Source organism: Chelonia mydas, chromosome 8, assembly GCF_015237465.2.
Source record: "Chelonia mydas isolate rCheMyd1 chromosome 8, rCheMyd1.pri.v2, whole genome shotgun sequence".
Taxonomy (NCBI): domain Eukaryota; kingdom Metazoa; phylum Chordata; order Testudines; family Cheloniidae; genus Chelonia; species Chelonia mydas.
Window position 1 is genome coordinate 89613750 of NC_057854.1, and position 19528 is coordinate 89633277.

The window sequence follows — 19528 nt, forward strand, 5'->3', positions numbered from 1 at the left end:
CTGTGTACCCAAGTGCTGCAGTTTGGTTGATAGTCAGTCCTACGCACTAATATACTGAATTGAGATGTAATAATTTATACCAAACACAACTAGAGTTTTAGGTTTTTTTCACTTTCACGAACAAGGAAATTAACACTTTGGACAGCTCAGTCCCAGCCTAGCAGCACAAGAAAAGGAGTCATTCCATGTTTGTAGCTAACTTACTTTGAAAAAAAGTGTTAGAAGCTAAAAGCTTTGTTGCTTTATCATGTGTAGCAACAAGTCATTTTGTTCCCCATGTTATGCTTTTATATAATCACACTCACAGTCTGTATGGGTGGCAATAAAGAACTTTTGAATGAAAATAATAATTTATTGCTTTCATCCTGTATAATTCACATCAAGAAGCACCCCACTGCGCTGTGATGTCTTGTGCCAGTGGTGCTTAGTCTTTTTTGAACACCACTTATCTACCCTCATGCAGCTGCATGTTCAATTTATCACCATACCTGCAGGATAATGCTCCCATAAGCATTCTTTAGGAGATTAACAGCATCAGCGTGAGACAGCCCATCCAAAGGTTGCCCATTAATACTGACAATCCGATCTCCAACCTAAAAGTACAACAGTAATGGAAAATTACTAGCATTAAGGAAAATTAAATTTAAGGATGCTTAAAATTCCTTATGAACTTGGCACTGCACTCTCATGCTTCTCATATACAGTATGCCTTTTGTGAGGATTCTGTATTTCCACTGATCATTCAGCATTCTTCAGAGGAAGGATAATGCACGTTCCTTAAAAATAACAGCCGAGATAAACAAAGAGGGGTCATACTTGCAAATGTAAGCAATAGACTAAGGAGAATGACATTAACAACCAACCATTTCCATTCCACATGGAAAGGCCACATGCATGTCCACGTACATGGATAAGGAGAGGGGTGCGTGTGTGTGTTTTAACTGTAATATAAGAAAGCAGACACTATCCATATTAATTCATAAATGAGTAAATATAGAAGCTTTGGAGTCTAATAAAAACATATGCTAGTGATATACCGCGCCTTAGCTCCCTTGCAGAGTTCCATTAAGCACGGGTCTATGCTAGTGGATCTCATTGTAGGATCAGAGCCATGGCTTTCCTGTGCACATTACATATATTCTTCTTTCAAGTAGGTCATTTCCATAGATTATGATGCAGTTTCTAAGACCAGAAGGGGTCCTTGGATAGGTCTACACTGCAATTTAAAACCCACAGCTGGCCTGTGTCAGCTGACTTGGGCTTGCAGGGCTCAGGCTAAGAGGCTGTTCAATTTCAGTGTCGATGTTAAGGCTCGGGCTGGAGCCTGGGCTCTGGGACCCCACAAGTGGGGAGGATCCCAGAGCCCAGGTTCCAGCCTGAGCCCAAATGCCAACACTGCAATTAAACAGCCCCTTAACCCAAGTGCCACAAGCCCAAGCAAGCTGACATGGGCCAGCCACAGGTATTTAACTGCAGTGTAGACAGGTTACTGTGATCATTACTTCTCGGGGAATTCTGCGCCACTGCATATGTGCAGAATTTTTTTCTGCGCAAAAAATATATTCTGCCCCAGAAGTGCTGCAGTTCTGCCTTTCACACACCAGAGGCTGTTGCCACAGCAGCCGGCTTTGTTCTTCACACCACCCTGCCCGTGGAGCCAGTGTAGGAGGCATAGGATATGTGTGTGCTGGGAGGGTGGGCTCACAGACTGATGTTCAGAAGGGCTGGGGGGTGGGGGGGGAGGAGAGACTGGGCAGGGCACAGGAGCTAGTGGGGTGACAGCACTGAGCTGAGGTTGAATAGGAGGGGGGTGCAGGGCCACATGAGGATGAGGGGCTAAAGGGATCCAAGGAGATGAGGGGGTAAATGGGTGAGGGGCACACAGGGACGGGGGCAGATGTGCCTGACTGAAGAGGGAGAGGCTAGGGGGTCAGTCAGGGACTTCACGGGGGAGGCTCCCCAACTCCCTAACAATCCCCCACCCCAAACCCGTTTCATACTTCTCCCAACCACACCCAACAACCCTCCAGGTTCACTCCTGGGCTCCTTCTCTCTCCCTCAGCTCCTCCATTACCCCTGACTCCCCCAAGCCTTTATACTGCTTCTAAGGGGTGCAGTAAATACGTTTCTGTATTGTAGTTTAAATGAATTACTCAAAGTTCTGTATTAATTTGCATAGTAAGGAATCTGTCAAAAAAAAAAAAATTCCTGAATCTTTTTTTTTTTTTTATTATTACAACAGATATACTTGCTGACAGGTATTTTGAAATAAATTACCAAAATAATTATGCTTATATTGTGTTGCTTTGACAAATAAAATATGCAGCATTTTGTAGAATTCTAAAATATTGTGCACAGAATTTTTAATTTTTTGATGCAGAATTCCCGCAGGAGCAGATCTAGTCTGACCTCCTGTATAATAATGTAGGATTTCCTTGAAATAGTTATTTCAACTAGCGTATATCTTTTAGAAAAAGATTCAGTCTTGATTTAAGAATTGCAAGTGATGGAGAATCCACCACAACTTTGAAAAGTTGTTCCAATGGTTAGTTATGCTTCACTGTTAAAAATTTACATCTTATTTCCAGTCTGAATTAGTCTAGCTTCAACTTCCAGCCATTGGATCTTGTTATATTTTTGTTTGCTAGACTGAAGAGCCCATTACCTAATTTTATTTCCTAATTTTTGTAGGTACTTATAGACTGCAATCATTCTAATAACGATAGTTATCCTGAAAGTCTACCCACTAATCGTGGGATGTTCAGCACAATAGTTTATCAAAAACTGAAACATAAGAGCAACAGTCTTTCGAATTTACCTTATAAAAGCCAAGTGGCAATAGGGAAAGTGTAATTTTATTTAGTTTTGGCACCTGAAAAAGTCAGTTTCAATTTAAAATCAGCTACGTGTTGCCAGAGTTTTTGTTTTGTATAAGATCTAAGGGGTACCCCAACTGTTGTCCATGGACCACCTATGGCCTGTGAAGCAACTGCCTCTGATCCTTGCAGAGCTGACTGGTCATGTAGTGCTGACTTTCCCCTCTGTTCCCAGCTACTGGACTGCATTAAGAGACTGTTGCAAATACATTTAAATACTTCCTTAATGTTACATTTTCACATAGACAATCAATGTAATTGTCACGGGAAGGTACTGCACTCAGCAGCAGCAGGCACAGGCTGTCTCTGATCACGAATGGGAGGGAAGGGGGTCTAAGTGCCTATCCAGGAGTGATCCACACTTACAAATGTTTGAGAGCTCCCTTTCTAAATGAGCACCAGATAAAATAGTGACTAACAGAGGAGGCTATCTATAGTCCCCCTTCAACTTACTTTGAGCCTTTGGGTACGTGCTGCTACTCCACTGGCTTGAATCATGGCGATAAAGATTGGAACATCTCCTAATGGGCTTCCCTTCCCTCCTGCTATACTGATACCAAGGGCATCATTTGGTCCCTAAAAGGAAGAAACATATCATAACCATTCACAGTGTAACAATCTATAGCTCTGTGTGTATGTGCGTGAGTGTGTGTATGTCTATATATAGTCCCCATCTGCACTCAGTGATTCAAGACAACAGTTCTGTTAGGTGACAGCCTGGTCCTTTATATATTACTATGGGACTTACTATAACCAGCCACATTGTACTCATTGTACAGAGAACTATGCTCGGTAGCAGGTGTTTGCAGAATAGGGTCCCAAGCCTGTAAAAGAAACTGAGATACCCAGGCAGGTTGGACATATTTAATTCAGTAACACCACCTCACATATATAGCTATAAATAAAACCATAAAGTGCCAACACCAATTAAATAATAATGCAATTTTGCATGCCAAAAAGTAGTGAAAAATTAACAGCTTTCACTGGAGACAACACCTTTCAGAAAATAACTCACTGACCCTCATTATCTCCACAGTTCTCAGGTCCATATCTACTCCTACTAAAAAAGAAACAAACAATTAGCTTCTGTAACTAAGAGATAACATAATTAAGAGATAACACTGTCAGGTGACAATGGTCTCTGGCTGACTAGCCAAAGTTATCACTGAGCAGAAGCAGAGCCCTTTTGGGCGCTGATCATGTGACAAGGACAGGATTTCTGTTTCACCAAGTGATAAACATGGATACAATCACTCTATTTGATAGATGCCATTGTGACATCCACTGTACGCAGCAGTTGCTCACATAATCTATTGAATGGCAGTGTTTTGTTGGCCTAGGGAATATAGACCTATTGTGTGTTGCACTCAATTAAAGATCAGCTTATTATTCATAAATCACAGTGTCCCCATCACAAAGGGTACTGTATATGTCTGGTTTATGCCTGCTAAAGTTCTATTGATTTCCTTTTCTAATTTGTGCTGTATTAGTAAATAATAGACATCAAGTTAATCAGTCTGTCTGGCACAGATTCCTCGTGGCACACAACTAGCTACAGCACAAGCTAAAAAGCACTAAAATTATATGAAAGAATTGGAGATAGTCTAGAAGCAAAAAATATGAAACTGGAGCTAAATGGCCTCAAGGATTGAGTATTCAGATCCAGGGTTTTGACGGGTAAGTCTCTAGAAAGGATCTCTCAGTAACTGCTACTCTGAAACCTATCAGTAACTGTGTTGGCTTTAATTAAAATATATCAGATATGTTTCTGAAGATCAATGGTATCAGTCTCTTTCAAGAATTAATGATTTTGATTAATATATAGAAGTACTTTTCTCTACAGATTATATGTATATTAGATTGCACATACATACAGTACAGAATGGTACTATGGATTATAAAGGTTCTCTCAGCCTGAGTTTGGGATCGGCACACTGCTAATGAGTTGCAAAGATGGAAGTGAATTATGGAAGGCATGGCAAACAAATGGCAATATTTCAGGCCCTCTCAGGGATAGAGGTAAGTGATATTAACATAGGAAAGAATCTTGCCTATTCTGGACCTCAGGTTAGGGAAACTGGGGAGGAGAGTGGGAAGTCTATATTTAGAGAAGAAGGAAACATTTCTCTGGAAATTTACTTTAAAATAATGGCATTTGCTGGAAGCTGCTCAGGGGGTTTGGAATGTCAGAATAAATCTTGTGGGAGATGGATAATACAGGACTTTATTTTTAAACCAGCATAACAGAGGTTCGTGTCTCTGAGAAATAACACACACACACACACACAGTGATTTTGGCATCTCTCTCTAGTTTGTACCTGAATTTCTCTGAGATGCATCTGCCGACAGCTTCTTGGTGCTGACAAAGTTCTGTAAGGTAGTGATGACTGGAGCCAGTGCAGGATGAAAGTGACTATGCATGCTGTGTTGGTTCACCTGAAAATAAAGATAAAACCAGTAATTGTGGGGCAAACCAAATGCTATAGCCCCAGGTTTGTTCTTCTAGAAGTGAGGGCCCATCTGTGCCAAAGAAGTGAAACTAGAGATAGGTTCGATGGCTTTCAGACTGGAGAGTTCCTGCATCCACAGGGCTCCTGTGCTGGAAACTCAGGCATCTATCTACTCCACATTCCTCTCCAAAGTGGTCTATCCCTGGTCATACACGCAATACTGGACTTAGTTATAAAGGGCCAGATTACACTTCTTAGATACACCTACGGTGGGGACGACCCAGACGCTGATCTGCTCCTGGCCCCATGGAAGTGGGGATCAGACACCTCCATGGCACAGTTCCATTTGTCTCTGGGACTGCGTGTGAGGATGGATGAGAGGGATGGTGCATTTTCCACTGGCAGCCTGTGGGGATTCTGCAGGTGAGTTAGTACAGCCAGAGGGGACATCAGTTTTGATACCGAGCCTCTTTTGTGCTGGTGAATCCCCCCCTCAAAGGAGTGTTCCCATGGCTGCTGCAGGTAGGAAAAGCAACACAGTCATGCTGCCAGGGAGCTGTAGAAGGCTATAGCCCGGGGTGGCCACACTTACTGACCCTTTGAGCTGCATACGATAATCTTCAGAAGTTCGAGAGCCAGGTGCACCTGCCGGGGCGCAGGGCTTCAGCTCCACGGGGCATGCCGGCTGGGGTTTGCGGCTTCTGCCCTGAGGGAGGCACCTGTCAGGGCTTCAGCCCTGTTCCTGCTGAAACAGAAGCCCTGAGCTCCCCAACACCCAAGTCTGGAAGGTGGAGAATGGGGGGAAAAGAGGGATGGGGCGCTCTGCGAGCCGCACTTCAATTGTAAAAGAGCCGCATGCGGCTCACAAGCCGCTGTTTGGCCACCCCTGCTATAGCCACTGCAGAGGCTTCTGGATGTACGACCCTATGCCCTTCCACAGATCCCCAAGATTCAGAGATCTCCGAAGATCCATGAATTCTGGTGACCAGATGCGACTACCTCTGTAGTAGAGCATGTTACATTTTGCTTCCACTCCACTGAAGGAATTTGGGAAAAAAAAAATCTGTGGATTTTCATGGAATTTCCCTGCCTCAGGATTCTGCCAGAGGATTTTCTGTGGAAGGGATGGATTATGGGGCTCGTGTTTGGAGACCACATAAAGAGTGCTCAGCTTCCATGTTGAACAAAAAGTTTCTAGCCCTGTGCCTTGCAAAGATAGCCGGGAAAATGCAAATATATATAGTCTGAATTAGTGACGTACGGAACAGCTGCAGGGCTCTAACTTCTGCAGCAGGACACTGTGGGGTGGTGGGGACCAAAACCTCCTCTCTCCCCACAGACACTTTTTTCACGGTGGGAGTCAATGACGTTTGGATTATATCCCACAAAGCATCTTGCTGAACTTCCCCAAAATTCTCAGTCTGGCCCTGTGCACAAGCGGTTGGGGCAGGAATCGTAAATGCTTTCGGATGGGTGGGGAGTTATTTTGTGGGCCCATCTAAACTCTTAAACCTCATCAATCATAGATTGTCTTCCCTGGGACAACCTGCTGAGGGATTTGTTAGCTAAGGCTAGGATAAATCCACCCCAAGGCCTGGATTTGTATCCAGCGAGGGAGACTATTTTTTATCCTACTGCCAGTGGCTTTAATGAGTAACTCTCTAATCCATGGGACAGCCCTACTACCTGAGAGACCCTCTCATGTGGGTGTACTATATTAAAGAATTAGACTGTGAAAGCAGAAAGGAACAGCAAGGGGGCTGGACCAATAAGATTAAAAGTTGAGTTTGGTGATGGCAGAGAGAAGCAGAGGATCATAAATGGATACTTTTATTTTGAGTACAGGTCCAATCCATGGGTATAGAAAAAGGACAGAATGAGATAGAAAAGTAAGTGGGACAAAGGGCACACTTGTTGTTTGGATAACTGGAACTAGGTGAGTGACAAGCCATTTAACGTACTATTCATTTCTATCCGAATCTAGGAACAGAGAGGTTCCAACCCGTGTGGATATTTTCTACAGCTTTTCATCCATCCCTACTTTAATCCTAGCAGCCAAGCTGCAGCCATGCATGCTTTGCACCAAAGAAACATTTCTAGTCAAATAGATTTTCAAGCCACAAAGTGCTAATAAAATTTCTGGGGAATCAGGATTAGTGTTCCTTAGAGTGTACGGAGAACTCATTAGCACAAGCTCTCTGCTCTCTGGAGAGCTCCATGGACTAGTCTGGAATAAAGCTCAGAAATAAATGCATGTAGGTCAGACAAGTTTCTATTGAATAGTTCAGAGTGAGGCAAATCTTAGATATGCAGTACAAACAAGGCACATATGCTTATGCAGTGAGAAGGGGACATGTACTGCAGAGTACCATTAAATGGAAACAAAAAAGAGTGATAAATGGATTGTCACAAAAAAATCTGTTTACACCTATGGAATTACATTCATTGCTGTGTGGTTTTATAAAGCTACAACATCATCTGAAAATCTTTTCTTTATAGTACCACAATTTACAGTAACTTAAGAACTGTTTGCCCAATCACCAAATTTAAATGTTTTGACTATTGGGCTAACGTAGAACATTTTAAAAATGTTGATCCACATAGTGCTTACAAAGTTAGAGCTTCAACTGATATAAATTGACATAGAATACTTAAACTTTGGTGGATCTATGTGGAAAACTGAGTGGGAGCCAGGTTTTCAAAAATCATTTCTTAGTTCACATACCTCGGTATTTGCAATTGACCAGCTTGCAAAATCCAAGCTTTGAGGCACTTAGAAATTGCGCATGAAAAAAAGTACAAATGTTAAGGCCACTTTGAAAATTTAGCCCTGGATTTCAAGAATCTACTCATCAAGCAATTATCAGAACTCAAATCAATTTTCACCCTACTTCCCCCAACTAATGCATACTCTATAGGACAGACACTTTCAGTGTCAATAATAGTAATACTGACCAAAACATGGGCATCAAAAACTCCTAAATCCATATGTAGGCACTCAAATAAAAGGACCAGATTTTCAAAGGTGTTGAGTACCTGCAGCTCCTACTGAGTTCAGTGGGATTTGCAAGTATTTCAGAGCACCTCTGAAAATGCCTAAATATGGATATAGGATCCTAACTTTAGACACTGTGTCTGTATGAAAATGTGTCTGTATGGTTACACCATGATACAGCACTTCTCATCTGAGGAACTCAGAGTTTTACATACACCCCTGTCAGGTAAGTATGATCCTCATTTGGGTAAACTGAAACACAAAGATGTTAAATGAGGTTCCCAAGGTCTCAGACAACATGTTGGTGGCAGTTACAGGGGTGTGTTGTATACTGCTTAGAGTAGAGGCCTGGGTATCATGGGTTCTATTCCTGGAGGAGTTCCCGCTGTGCTTTGCCACCATCATAATTCTATGTATTAATTTTGGCTCAAAGCCTGGCAGAGAACTTCAACCCTTCTTTCTTTGTAGGGAACTGAGGTTTTCAGGAACTCAGGGTAAAATCTTTCAAAAGAGCATAAATCTCATTTTCAAATTGATCTAGCACTTAGGAGCGTAAGTCCCATTAACTTTCAGTAAGACTCAGATTCCTAAATGTCACTTTTGAAAATGGAGCATAGGCTCCTAAGTGGTTATTGAACAAGTACAATTTTCAAATCATCTTCTCTCTTACTGACTTTGGAGATACATCTATCCAGATTTCTAGTTCTACCAGGAGGACCAGCAGAAGTTTTGTTTTGTAGGTCTCTCTACCCTTTTGCATCCACTCCAAGACTCCCCACAATCAACACTTGCTTTCTTTGCTGACTGACCCTCATCCACTCTCAGTCTCAGTATTTTTCCCTCTTTTTCAGCTACACTCTTTAACCATTATGAAGCACAGAGAGGCAGTACTGGCTTATTTTCCATGGATCAGATTTTGTGCAACTCCTGTGTGGCTTCACAAAGAGGGGAGAAGGCTGCAAAGAACTCTCTCCTTTTTTCAGGAGATGATCAAGATCCTGCTAGGAAGCAGAGCCTTTGCTCTCTCCCAGCACACATGTGGGTGCTAGTTGCCATAGTGGGGGGGTGAGGCTGGGCTTCATACCCCTATGTACTTGCCCATACAGCTGGCTGTGTTCAGAGTAGGAGGCAGTATGCTGCATCTTCAACAGCAATAATGTGATCTCAAAGCATTGCCTGGGTGCCCCAGGGAGAAATCTGATTTTCACAATGTAAATACTTTGGTGAGTGAGCCAGAGTTCCCAGAAGGAATCTGTGTTATGACCGTAAGTTTTCCTAGTCAAAACAGTATGATTCAGGTGAGACGGCATCCCATAATGCCACTCTCCTCTGTTGCATACAGATTTCAGTTTTGATGGCAACACCGTTCACAGTGCAAGTGCTAAAAAATTGGACTGGTTGAAAACTGAAGCATTTTCCTTTATTTTGGAAAAAATAAGTGAAGTAGAAAATTGTTCTGTATGTTCTTTGAGTGCAATATTTTGCACACAGCTCTGCTATTATGAGCTAGGCAAAGATACACTTTCGTGTCATAAAGTTATTTTGGGTTTACAAAAATAGCTACAGGAACATAGCATTCTGATTCTGGGGGGAGGGCAGTTTTATTAGATGGAAAAGTGATTAAATGTCTGTGGTATGCTCAAGCCAGAGACATGCTGAAAATGAAAGCACTGGCCCATTCCTCTTTTTACTTGCCCAATATTTAAGTGTAGGACACCTGATTTAAACATCTTGTAGATAGGAGATTTACTTAAAACTACTGAAAAAGAACAGTACTGTATAATGATAATTTTAAAATAATAATCCACCTCCCAGATTCCGTCAGCTGCTCCAGACAGACCCTCATCTACATTCCATGCAGAACGCAATGACTTTATTGTCTGTTGATACAATTGTCACTAACCTCACTGCTTTGGGGTGTTTTCCGTGATGATAACCAAGAACCAGCTCTCAGTCTTCCAATCTCTAGGTGCACTAGCCCTTGAGCACACTTGGAATATAATAAAATATAATACATGGTATTTATACAGGGTTACAAAATTTCAGCTTTCGGAGACTTACTCACATATATTTTCAGGCCATAATGTTGAAGTAACCATTGAATGTTGAAACCTAAAATCTAATTTTTTATTCCATTTGTTTTATTTGAACAACATAAAAGGCATCCATCCCAGACTCTAGGGACTTCATAGAAAACCTATTGAAATTATTGACTTTCCATTGACTTAATGATCTTTGGTTCAGGCCCTCGATGCCCAGCCACCAATTACACACACAGTCCATAACAAAACCAGCAGCAAACCCCACCCCACGTGCCCAACGGAAAATAATACATCAGCAGGAAAAATACCGTAAAACAGAATAAATCTGAATTTAAGATAAGCAGATTCAGTTTAATAACACATCCTCATACCCTTGCTTGCTGATTCCTAGGTGGGCCAAATTCTTGCCATCATGCAAAGCTTGAATAAAAGAACTTTGCACAGGGAACCTTCATGGGATCTCTCCTCCCAATGTAATTTCAGGTAGATGGCAGAGGTAGCAGGCTATAATAATATTCCCTATGGCCAGAAATAGCATCCACAGTCTTCTGTCCCCTCCTATCCTAACACAGGCATTCTCTCCTTGGCCCTTTTCCACAATGCCCTTTTCCACAGTCCCATGGAAGAGTATTGTGCATTTGCAGCAAAGGAGGGGACAGAGTTTCCATGAGAAGGCTTGTCCATGGCCTGGATGTATTTCTAGCCAGGATTTGTCCCCAAGTATTTTAGGGCAACAGCACCAACATGTGAGGAAAGCCTGGGCTAGAACAAATTTTACACTGCAATTCTATGGCTGCTAGGTTAGTGCAAGCAAAACCAAAAGCATCTCCTTCCAATTCAGTTCCACATTATGCCTCTTGGCTTTCATAACATTTTCCCATTGCTTGAAATAAATGGTTACATTCTCAAATAAATGCCTAAAGTAATATCTGTATCTTTATTTTGCTACTATGTACTACATAAATATACATGTAAAGCTAAAACTAAATGAATCTCTCAGTGTAATTTCCCTATCAAATTCCTATCTGTCTCGATAATCGGTTTCAGGTTGTCCTGGTTATGTGTAAATAGCACTCCAAGATAATTACCTTGTACACGGTCAGTAACTGCAGTTTTATATCTAAGAATGTATTATGTACTCACCTTGAGGATAGTGGCAACAACCTCTTGTGAGGCATGTCTCATATCCTCCCCATTAACAGACAAGATCTGATCTCCTTGTATTAATCTCCCATCCAGGTCTGCAGCTCCTCCTTTAACAATGTCAGAGACAAACACTCCACTTCCATTTCTGACAATACAAGAAGCATATGGCTAATTACACAATCCACTAGTCTCTGTGAGTGCAATTCAGATTACATGCATTTATGAGACATTAAAAGAAACTTGGGAGCTGAGAAAAACTAATTTTAGTTTTGGGAGCTGAGAAAACTAATTTTAGATTACACCTGACCTTCTGAGGTGATCATAAGCTACAGATTTTAAACTCATTAAAATAGTAAACCATGCACTATTTCCCTTTCCCCTTGTGCTATTAGTTCTGATGCGTACAATCTGTTCAGATAAGAAAAGCATATGCTACTGTAATTTAAAAATACTGCCCAGAAACCAAGGCACAATCTGCTAAGGATAGAGTTAGACTATCTCTTGATATGCTTGGTAAGAAGTGGCTTCACTATAGATTTTCTTTTTCTCACACAGGGCCAAATGCTCTCTCTTTTCTGCAGCCTTTGAGGGCCTCAAGGCACAGAGAAGAGCACAGAGCACTGCACACAGATTCTTGTAGCTTGAACATGAATTTGTGCACCCTGGGCAGCAGAGAGCCCAGCTCTGTGGGATGTCCCATGTACCTGGACCGTAAGGCTTGTGAGAGCATGCTAGAGGTGGGTTAAAACACAAAGGGGACAAGACCAGTCGATCCACCAGCCACAGAACAAGGGAGAATTCCTTCCTCAGTCCCTGAAGAACCCCTTGGTACTTAGCTCCGCTACTTCAGCTTGGTGTGGAGAAAGTAAAGGGCCAAAGAGAGGTGAATACTAACTTCCACTTAATGCATACACTATCTTTTATCCTGAAGGAACCTACCACTTGCTTCACAAACAAAATGGTATAATAATAATACTAACTATACACAGGGATAATTTAATCTACCACAGAAATTCAGCTAGCTCTGGAGGGAACTGCAACCACCATAGGAGCATTACTAGCAATACTATACAACAGTCTGGCATGAAGGCAGTTGTGGGGAGGACTGGAGAATTCCATATCAGGTTGCAGGAAGCAGAATTAAATTACCCATATGAGAATCTGCTCACACCACCAGGGTTAAACATCTCCACTCTTGTGAAAACTGCCATAGAATCTTTACTGACCACAAGCAGTTGGGATAATTACATGATGGGTTTGGGGTTTTTTTGGCAATAAGAAACAGCAGTTGCTGTGAGTTTTATACACAGAGACTGATCAATGACTTTGCTTGTGCTATAAGTTTTCTCTAGCAATAAAAGATAAATTTAATATACCACAGCTTTAGTATAAACAACTTTAAAAGAAATGCTTTAAAAATACATTAGTAAAAAGCCATGTTTACTTTTTAAGCAGCTATTACTGACTGTACCCTTTCTGACTCCGCATTGTGTTCTGACTAGTATTTTATAGTTATTGATTGTAGAGCTCTCTAACTAATCCTCAAAACACTTCCAGGCAGTAGATAGTAGTACTATCCATATTTTAAAGCCAGGAAAGCTAATCCAGGTAGGATAGGATTTGCCAGCTGTCACAGACACAATCAGAGTTGGGAATAAAACACAAGAGCGCTTAACTCTCAGTCCTAATTTTGGTCACTAGACCAGACCCTTCACAGACTGATATTCTTAGTACTATTATGTTATGCTACAAAATGCCAAATGCCAAGGGAAACAACCAACAGCCTTGGGAATAGTGTTATTACATGACATACATGCCACTGTTCTTTCTAGAGGAGTCTACATCAAAACCCCAACTCTGAAAACCCCCCAGGAGAAATTCAGATCCCGACTTTTGTGGCTGGAGCCATTCTTTCTGTATTTCACACTCCATGTAACGGCTACAACTGTTTGCATGGCAAAATAAATTCTGTTTTTTACCACAACTGCATTCCAAATGAGAAGTTCTTACCGTTTTCCAACAATGCTTAGACCTAGTCCTCTGCCTGTTTTCTTTTGTAGATCCACATAGAAAATCTCCAAATTCTCTTCATCTTTATAATGAGCTTCATCTCTATAAACAACCAGTTGCACCTTTTGAGGTGTCTGTCTCAAGGCTGTGATAGCTTCTTCATGACTAGCATTCCTCAAATCAACGCCATTAACCTGAAATAACCATCAAACTGTTATTTTTCCTAATTACAGTTATTAATGAGCTTTTCATCCCCACAGTATGTATATATCCCTGTAACAGCTTTGTTTGGCAGGGAAGTATTCTTACTACATTTTACAGAGAGGGAAAGTGAGGCACAGAGCAAGTAAATGACTTGCCCAAAGTCACACAGGAAGTCTGTGGCAGAGGCAGGAACTGGACCCAGCTCCGAGGGATAGCTCAGTGGTTTGAGCATTGGCCTGCTAAACCCAGGGTTGTGAGTTCAATCCTTGAAGGGGCCATTTAGGGATCTGGGGCAAAAATTGGGGATTGGTCCTGCTTTGAGCAGGGATTGGACTAGATGACCTCCTGAGGTCCCTTCCAACTCTGATATTCTATAATTCTGTGATTGCCTGGGTCCCAGTCTAGTGCCTTAACGACAACACCATCCATCCAGCTACTGTATATTAGCCATTCTTACATTGCCCTATAGTTTACGAATTTGACATGGTTGATTATTGACCTTGTGTATTTCAGTTATGACAACCCTGTTTCCTTTCTTGGAAAATATGGGTGCAATAACATCACAAAGAGTAAAGTGACAGAATAACTGCAGAATAATTCCCAACGTTATCTAAAACTTTTTAAGTAGGTTCTAACTTGAGGCTTGATCCCTCAGTCCTTACGCAGGTAAAATTCCTACTGACTAAAATTGACTGCAAGATATGTGGTATTCAGTGATTTGGTATTTGCAGATATCTCCCCTTTATTCACAGAGGTGAATAAAGAAGCCAGCTAGTGAAACGCAACGGAAAATTAAATTGACATTTTAGTTTCTCATCCTGAGCGGAGGTGACTGGAATAGCCCACTGTGGGAAAACTCACACTTGCAAATATCCATAGACAAAAACCCACCACCTACCACAACTTCAGGCCAAAATTTTCAAACTTGAGTGCCGAGGCACTACAACTTAGTGGCCTGATCTTCTGAGGTGCTGAGCACCATTTTCTGAGGACCGATACTCCTAAAAAATTATGCCACCAATTTACAGTGCTGAGCTTTACACAGAAGTGAGCTGTAGCTCACGAAAGCTCATGCTCAAATAAACTGGTTAGTCTCTAAGGTGCCACAAGTACTCCTTTTCTTTTTACATATTCAACTGTGAGCTTTCCTATGATGCCTTGTACTGGGTCACCTCAGCTTGAAGTGAGATGTACTCTTTATGATAACTCAGTCCTGGCCTCTCCTGACCAGAAAGCTGTCAACTGGTGGCTTTGTAGTGTTCACTCTTGTCTACTGAACAATGGGGAGAGACAACCAAACTCAATTCATTTACATTCATAAAACTACTTCTACTCCTAGTATCAGAGGTGAAAGTGTTATCTTTCTCCTCTGCACATTATACATTTCTGTTGCTTCTTTGCTGGTATGAATGCTTAGATCCCCCCCCAACATCACAATACTGAAGAACAGGAAAAAAATAAGGAAAAAATTAAGTACTGGCTGGAAACTAGATCTTTTCTCATCTGTGGTAAGAGAGCATTATTTTCTAATTCTCATTAGTAGATTCACTAGCTTCAAATGTAAACTTACAAAAAAGTTAGAAAGTGACAATATCTTAGCTTTAAAGAAGTTGCTATTAAATGATTATTTTGCTTTGTTCCAATAGATGGCACACAAGACCACTACAGAAGCTCACAGTTAAGCTTCTCGACCTAAGATTGAGCTTGAATGGTGCACTGGGTCTGAGCAAATGTAGAAGTACTCAAAAAGTACTGCAACTTGAAATTCTGATTCCAGATCTAGCCAAACCTAATATCTGTATCAATATCCTTTAAAGTAGGCTTTGCAAAATTCAATTTTTATTTTTGCATAATTTCAATGGATATCCATGTTTATTTTTAAACTTTTTAAAAAACATCAATTTAAATTTTCACAGTTGCACAAAATTATGAGTTTTAAGCATCCTCCCCCCCCCAGTTTTTTTTTATCCATTTAAAATTTTCACAGATGCAGAAAATGTGGGGGGGGGGGGGGAGAAGGGGGAGTGAAAGAGAGAGAAAATAATTATTTAATGACAGTAGACACTGAGATGCAAAGTGTTAAGGTTTTATACATGGTAATACACAAATTGTCATCATCACATGTCCAATTATACAAAGTAAATATCCTTAAATCAAACTCTAATAAATTCTCAAGCAGCATTTTTGTTACTTTGCCTATTCGTAAATTTCGATTACCATCAATGGAAATATTCTTTCCTGGGTTTGTGTGTCTATGGCGAAATTGACATTTAAGATAAAAATCTAATCCTTCCAAGCCTACTTTAAACCATCTTCAGATTATCCGCTCTGTGCATTCATTTACTTGTCATGTATTAAAAAATTCTAGTGTGTAAAAATTTCAAGGTTTAATAGGGAAGATGAAACAGTAATTGTATAAAGGTATAATACAGTAATTATAGAATGTAATACTAACACGTAAATACAATAGTGTATATTTTTTATAAGTTACTATGCAGGGGAAAAGCTTCTTTGTACTCCTGATCATACTGTAGTTATATATTAATCATAAGTTAATATATAAGTTCATTAATTCCAAATAGGATGCATACTTTTATGTATATGCTACACATCCCTATATTTTTCTTTACACAACCATGTCTGCACATGTTGTACATTTGCCTCATTAGGGCAGCTTTAAAGGTTACAATTCATACAAACATTATGGCATACACACATTTGCACCTTCCTGCATGGTCAGTGAAGAATTTATTAACCTTCTCCATTTTTAATCACATGGTTAATAATCACATGTTGTTAAGACACAGTTGTTTATAAAATGAAAATAAATATAACCTTAACATAAAAAAAATATTTTCTGTGCAAGAGTTGTAAAAACAACTCTCCAAGTGCCCTCACTATTTTTCTAACCCCATGCACTACAGCAAAATGGGTGTGCTGGGAATTTGTCCTGATCTGACAGTGAGACACTAAAAACAGCTGCACTAGAACCACCAGAGACTGACTCAAGTCTAATTTGCAGTCAACAACATCCCTTTCTTAACCCTTTCTAACCCTTTCCAACTGTCTCTAACAATTATGGTGTCAGTCGGTTTATTACGTTAAGTTACAAATAAAATTGTTCTGGTGACCACGTGCATACAGAACAACTAGGCAATCAAATTACTCTAATTATATAAGCAAAATACAAGCCTAAGGGTTTGACACCACAGATTAAGCTCCATAGGTCAGCCTGCATGAATAGTTTGGAATCACTCTGCAGTCACCCACTTATTTGCACAGTATCCTGCAAAGCTCAGCTTTTATGCCCATGTAGAGTTACAGTTAGACAATACATTAAAAAATAAACTATAAACTCTCCATTTTTCTCAGTATAATGCTTTAAAAGGCTCTGGGGTCCAGAGAAAACATCAAGCTTATAAAAAGGGTAATAAAAATGGTACTTATAATTATGTTGATTATTGATGAAACATATACACTGACGATTATTAATCTGTTAAAGATGTTGTGCTAATGCTGACCAGAATTACAAGGACATGCTCTACATATATATTGCAGAACATAAAAGCCATAACAAAGGTACTAAGAGGTTACACTATAAAGCAGGCTTCTAAATAAAAGATTAAACAGATGATTCTTAACTATTGTACATTCGTACATGGCATTGATGTAACTCAAAACTATCTTGTCTGAGAATATATTACATTTTATCAATCTGTAATTGGCAGTTTATAGCAGTTTGTGAAAAATTATTTCCTGGGATTTTCTTATTGGAGAAAAAAAAGCTTCATGAACATAGTGTAACTGGTGTCTTCATTACAAGGATCAGAATCTAGTAAATGGTTAAAGTGGTCCCCTGAAGAAAGCAATTTTGGATTAAATACAAAGCTATTTAAATAGGCTTCATAATTAATTTACCTCAAGAATCTGATCACCAGCCCAGAGTCGGCCATCTCTAGCTGCTGCCCCTTCTTCATAAACTTCATGTATAACTATAGCATCCTGTAGAAACAAAATTCTCTCCATTAATTCTCATCCATTGCAAAAGTTTCTTAAAATTATAGTTACTCATCCACATCACGCAGCAGATAATTGAGTACCTCTATATTCAAAAGACAGCATTCCATGATTTAGTTGATGTGAAGACAAGTAAGGCTATGCTACAGATTTTTAATATGTGAGGATAAGAACATTATTACACCCATTCATCTGCTATCATCTACATTTTGGAGAAAAATATTTTGCTCACCACTTCAGAGTAGTACTTCTTACTAGGTTTCTATAATTTTTATCCATTGGCATCAGCACATATGAACTCTACCTGAACTGGTGCATTAATATCATTTACTTTTTTATGACATAATTTAAAACCAGACTTTTCTGAGTTATGAGTATTTTTAAGGGTTTGGCATAGATGCTTAACATTAGGCAGGAACTTGATGCCTTGTAGTGAATAAGGTTGGTTAGAGCTGCAAGAAATGAAATCCAGAAGAAATGAACAATGGTAAATACTAGTTTATTACTGAGGTTGGAAACTGTTGGCCGTGGCAGATGTAGTTCAGGGAAGGTTCCAGTGATACACTCTTATTGCCAGCAGTAGATGTCCCCAAAGAAAAAGGATTACAAAGAGCATTTTCTTATTTTGCTAGTGCTTTCTTTTTGCATTGCTTCCTCTCACCCCCAACCGATAGGCTAATACCCCACTACAGTATGTCTTAAGCTGCAGTTCTGACAACTGGCCTCATCATCAAAAAGATGTGCCATTTTATAGTGTGTATATAAAACTTTTCTTCTTTCCTTGTCCTCTCCAAACACAAAACACTGAAACTCAAAGAATCATCGGCTGCAACAATGCAGCTGATAATCATGTGTAGTGATCTCAGATGGGAGGGTATCAGATACCCATCTCTCGAGTAGATGAGGCCTACAAAAATGTTATAGTTTCCAAGTCCCTTTATCGGCCCAACATATTGTAAACAAACAGTCTTTCTCCAGGCTTTGTAACAACAGGCTGTAAGGTAGCAAAGTGCAGACCCTGCTTTGCAGTCCCTTCCTGATTGCATATAAGCAGGAAACAGCTGCTGTTGGTAGCATATAAAGTGTGTTCATGTTTTTAAAAACATTTTTAGATGCTGCCTATGTACATCACTCATCTCAAGGTTACATGACAAGAGAAAAGTATCTTTGTGTGATACTTTATTGGCACACACACATAGCGTAACCTGAACGGGAGGTGGGTGGGGGGGTGGGAAATCAAATGCCTTAAGGCTAATCCTGTGATAAAGAAAACGTCCAGAAGCTTCCTCCATTTTAGTCCCACTACTGCTTGTTTTAATGATGTAGACCTGTATTTACAATGACTCTGCTCTTATTGAAGCACAGAATCATTATCAAACTCTGTTCTCTGATAAATATACACCATTTATCCAGAGCAAAGCTGGGAAGGAGGCTTTTCATCTTGCTGAAGCTCCTGGGATGATGCTGACAAACATCCTAATCTGAAGCTGGTCATGTGAGGAAAAGTCAGCAGAGTCTTGTGTGTCTGCAGTACACAGCAACAGGTTCATTTTTAGAGCTGGCTGGGAATTTTTCGAGGAACTTGTTTAAAAGAAAAAAAAAATCAGAACATGAACCAAAACTATTTGCAGGGAAGGTCAGTTGAGACGTTCAGATTAATCATTTTTAAAAGGTCAAAATCAGACGATTGACCTGATCTGAAGGTGGCGTTGCTGTTGCTATTTTGAGATGTTTATTTCATGAACATTTTCAAGATTTTGATTTTTTTTTTTTTTTTTTTGGTCCGGA

At 40.2% G+C, this 19528-nt stretch overlaps 1 protein-coding gene across 8 annotated transcripts in view; it reads right to left on the bottom strand.

Moving 5' to 3' along the window:
- The window catches only part of PATJ (PATJ crumbs cell polarity complex component), a 210404-nt gene that overhangs the window by 13487 nt on the left and 177389 nt on the right, over window positions 1-19528 (bottom strand). For 5 of the 8 annotated variants that reach the window (XM_043552634.1, XM_037906549.2, XM_043552635.1 and 2 more), the window contains 8 exons: window positions 17642-17725; window positions 13520-13713; window positions 11507-11654; window positions 10225-10311; window positions 5195-5312; window positions 3896-3936; window positions 3330-3452; window positions 489-593 (listed from right to left, as the gene is read on the bottom strand). In XM_043552634.1, coding sequence (XP_043408569.1) covers window positions 489-593; window positions 3330-3452; window positions 3896-3936; window positions 5195-5312; window positions 10225-10311; window positions 11507-11654; window positions 13520-13713; window positions 17642-17725 — 900 coding nt within the window. The remainder of the gene's footprint in view (window positions 1-488; window positions 594-3329; window positions 3453-3895; window positions 3937-5194; window positions 5313-10224; window positions 10312-11506; window positions 11655-13519; window positions 13714-17641; window positions 17726-19528) is intronic. The other 3 variants (XM_027821512.3, XM_027821510.3, XM_027821507.3) reach the window with 1 other exon arrangement.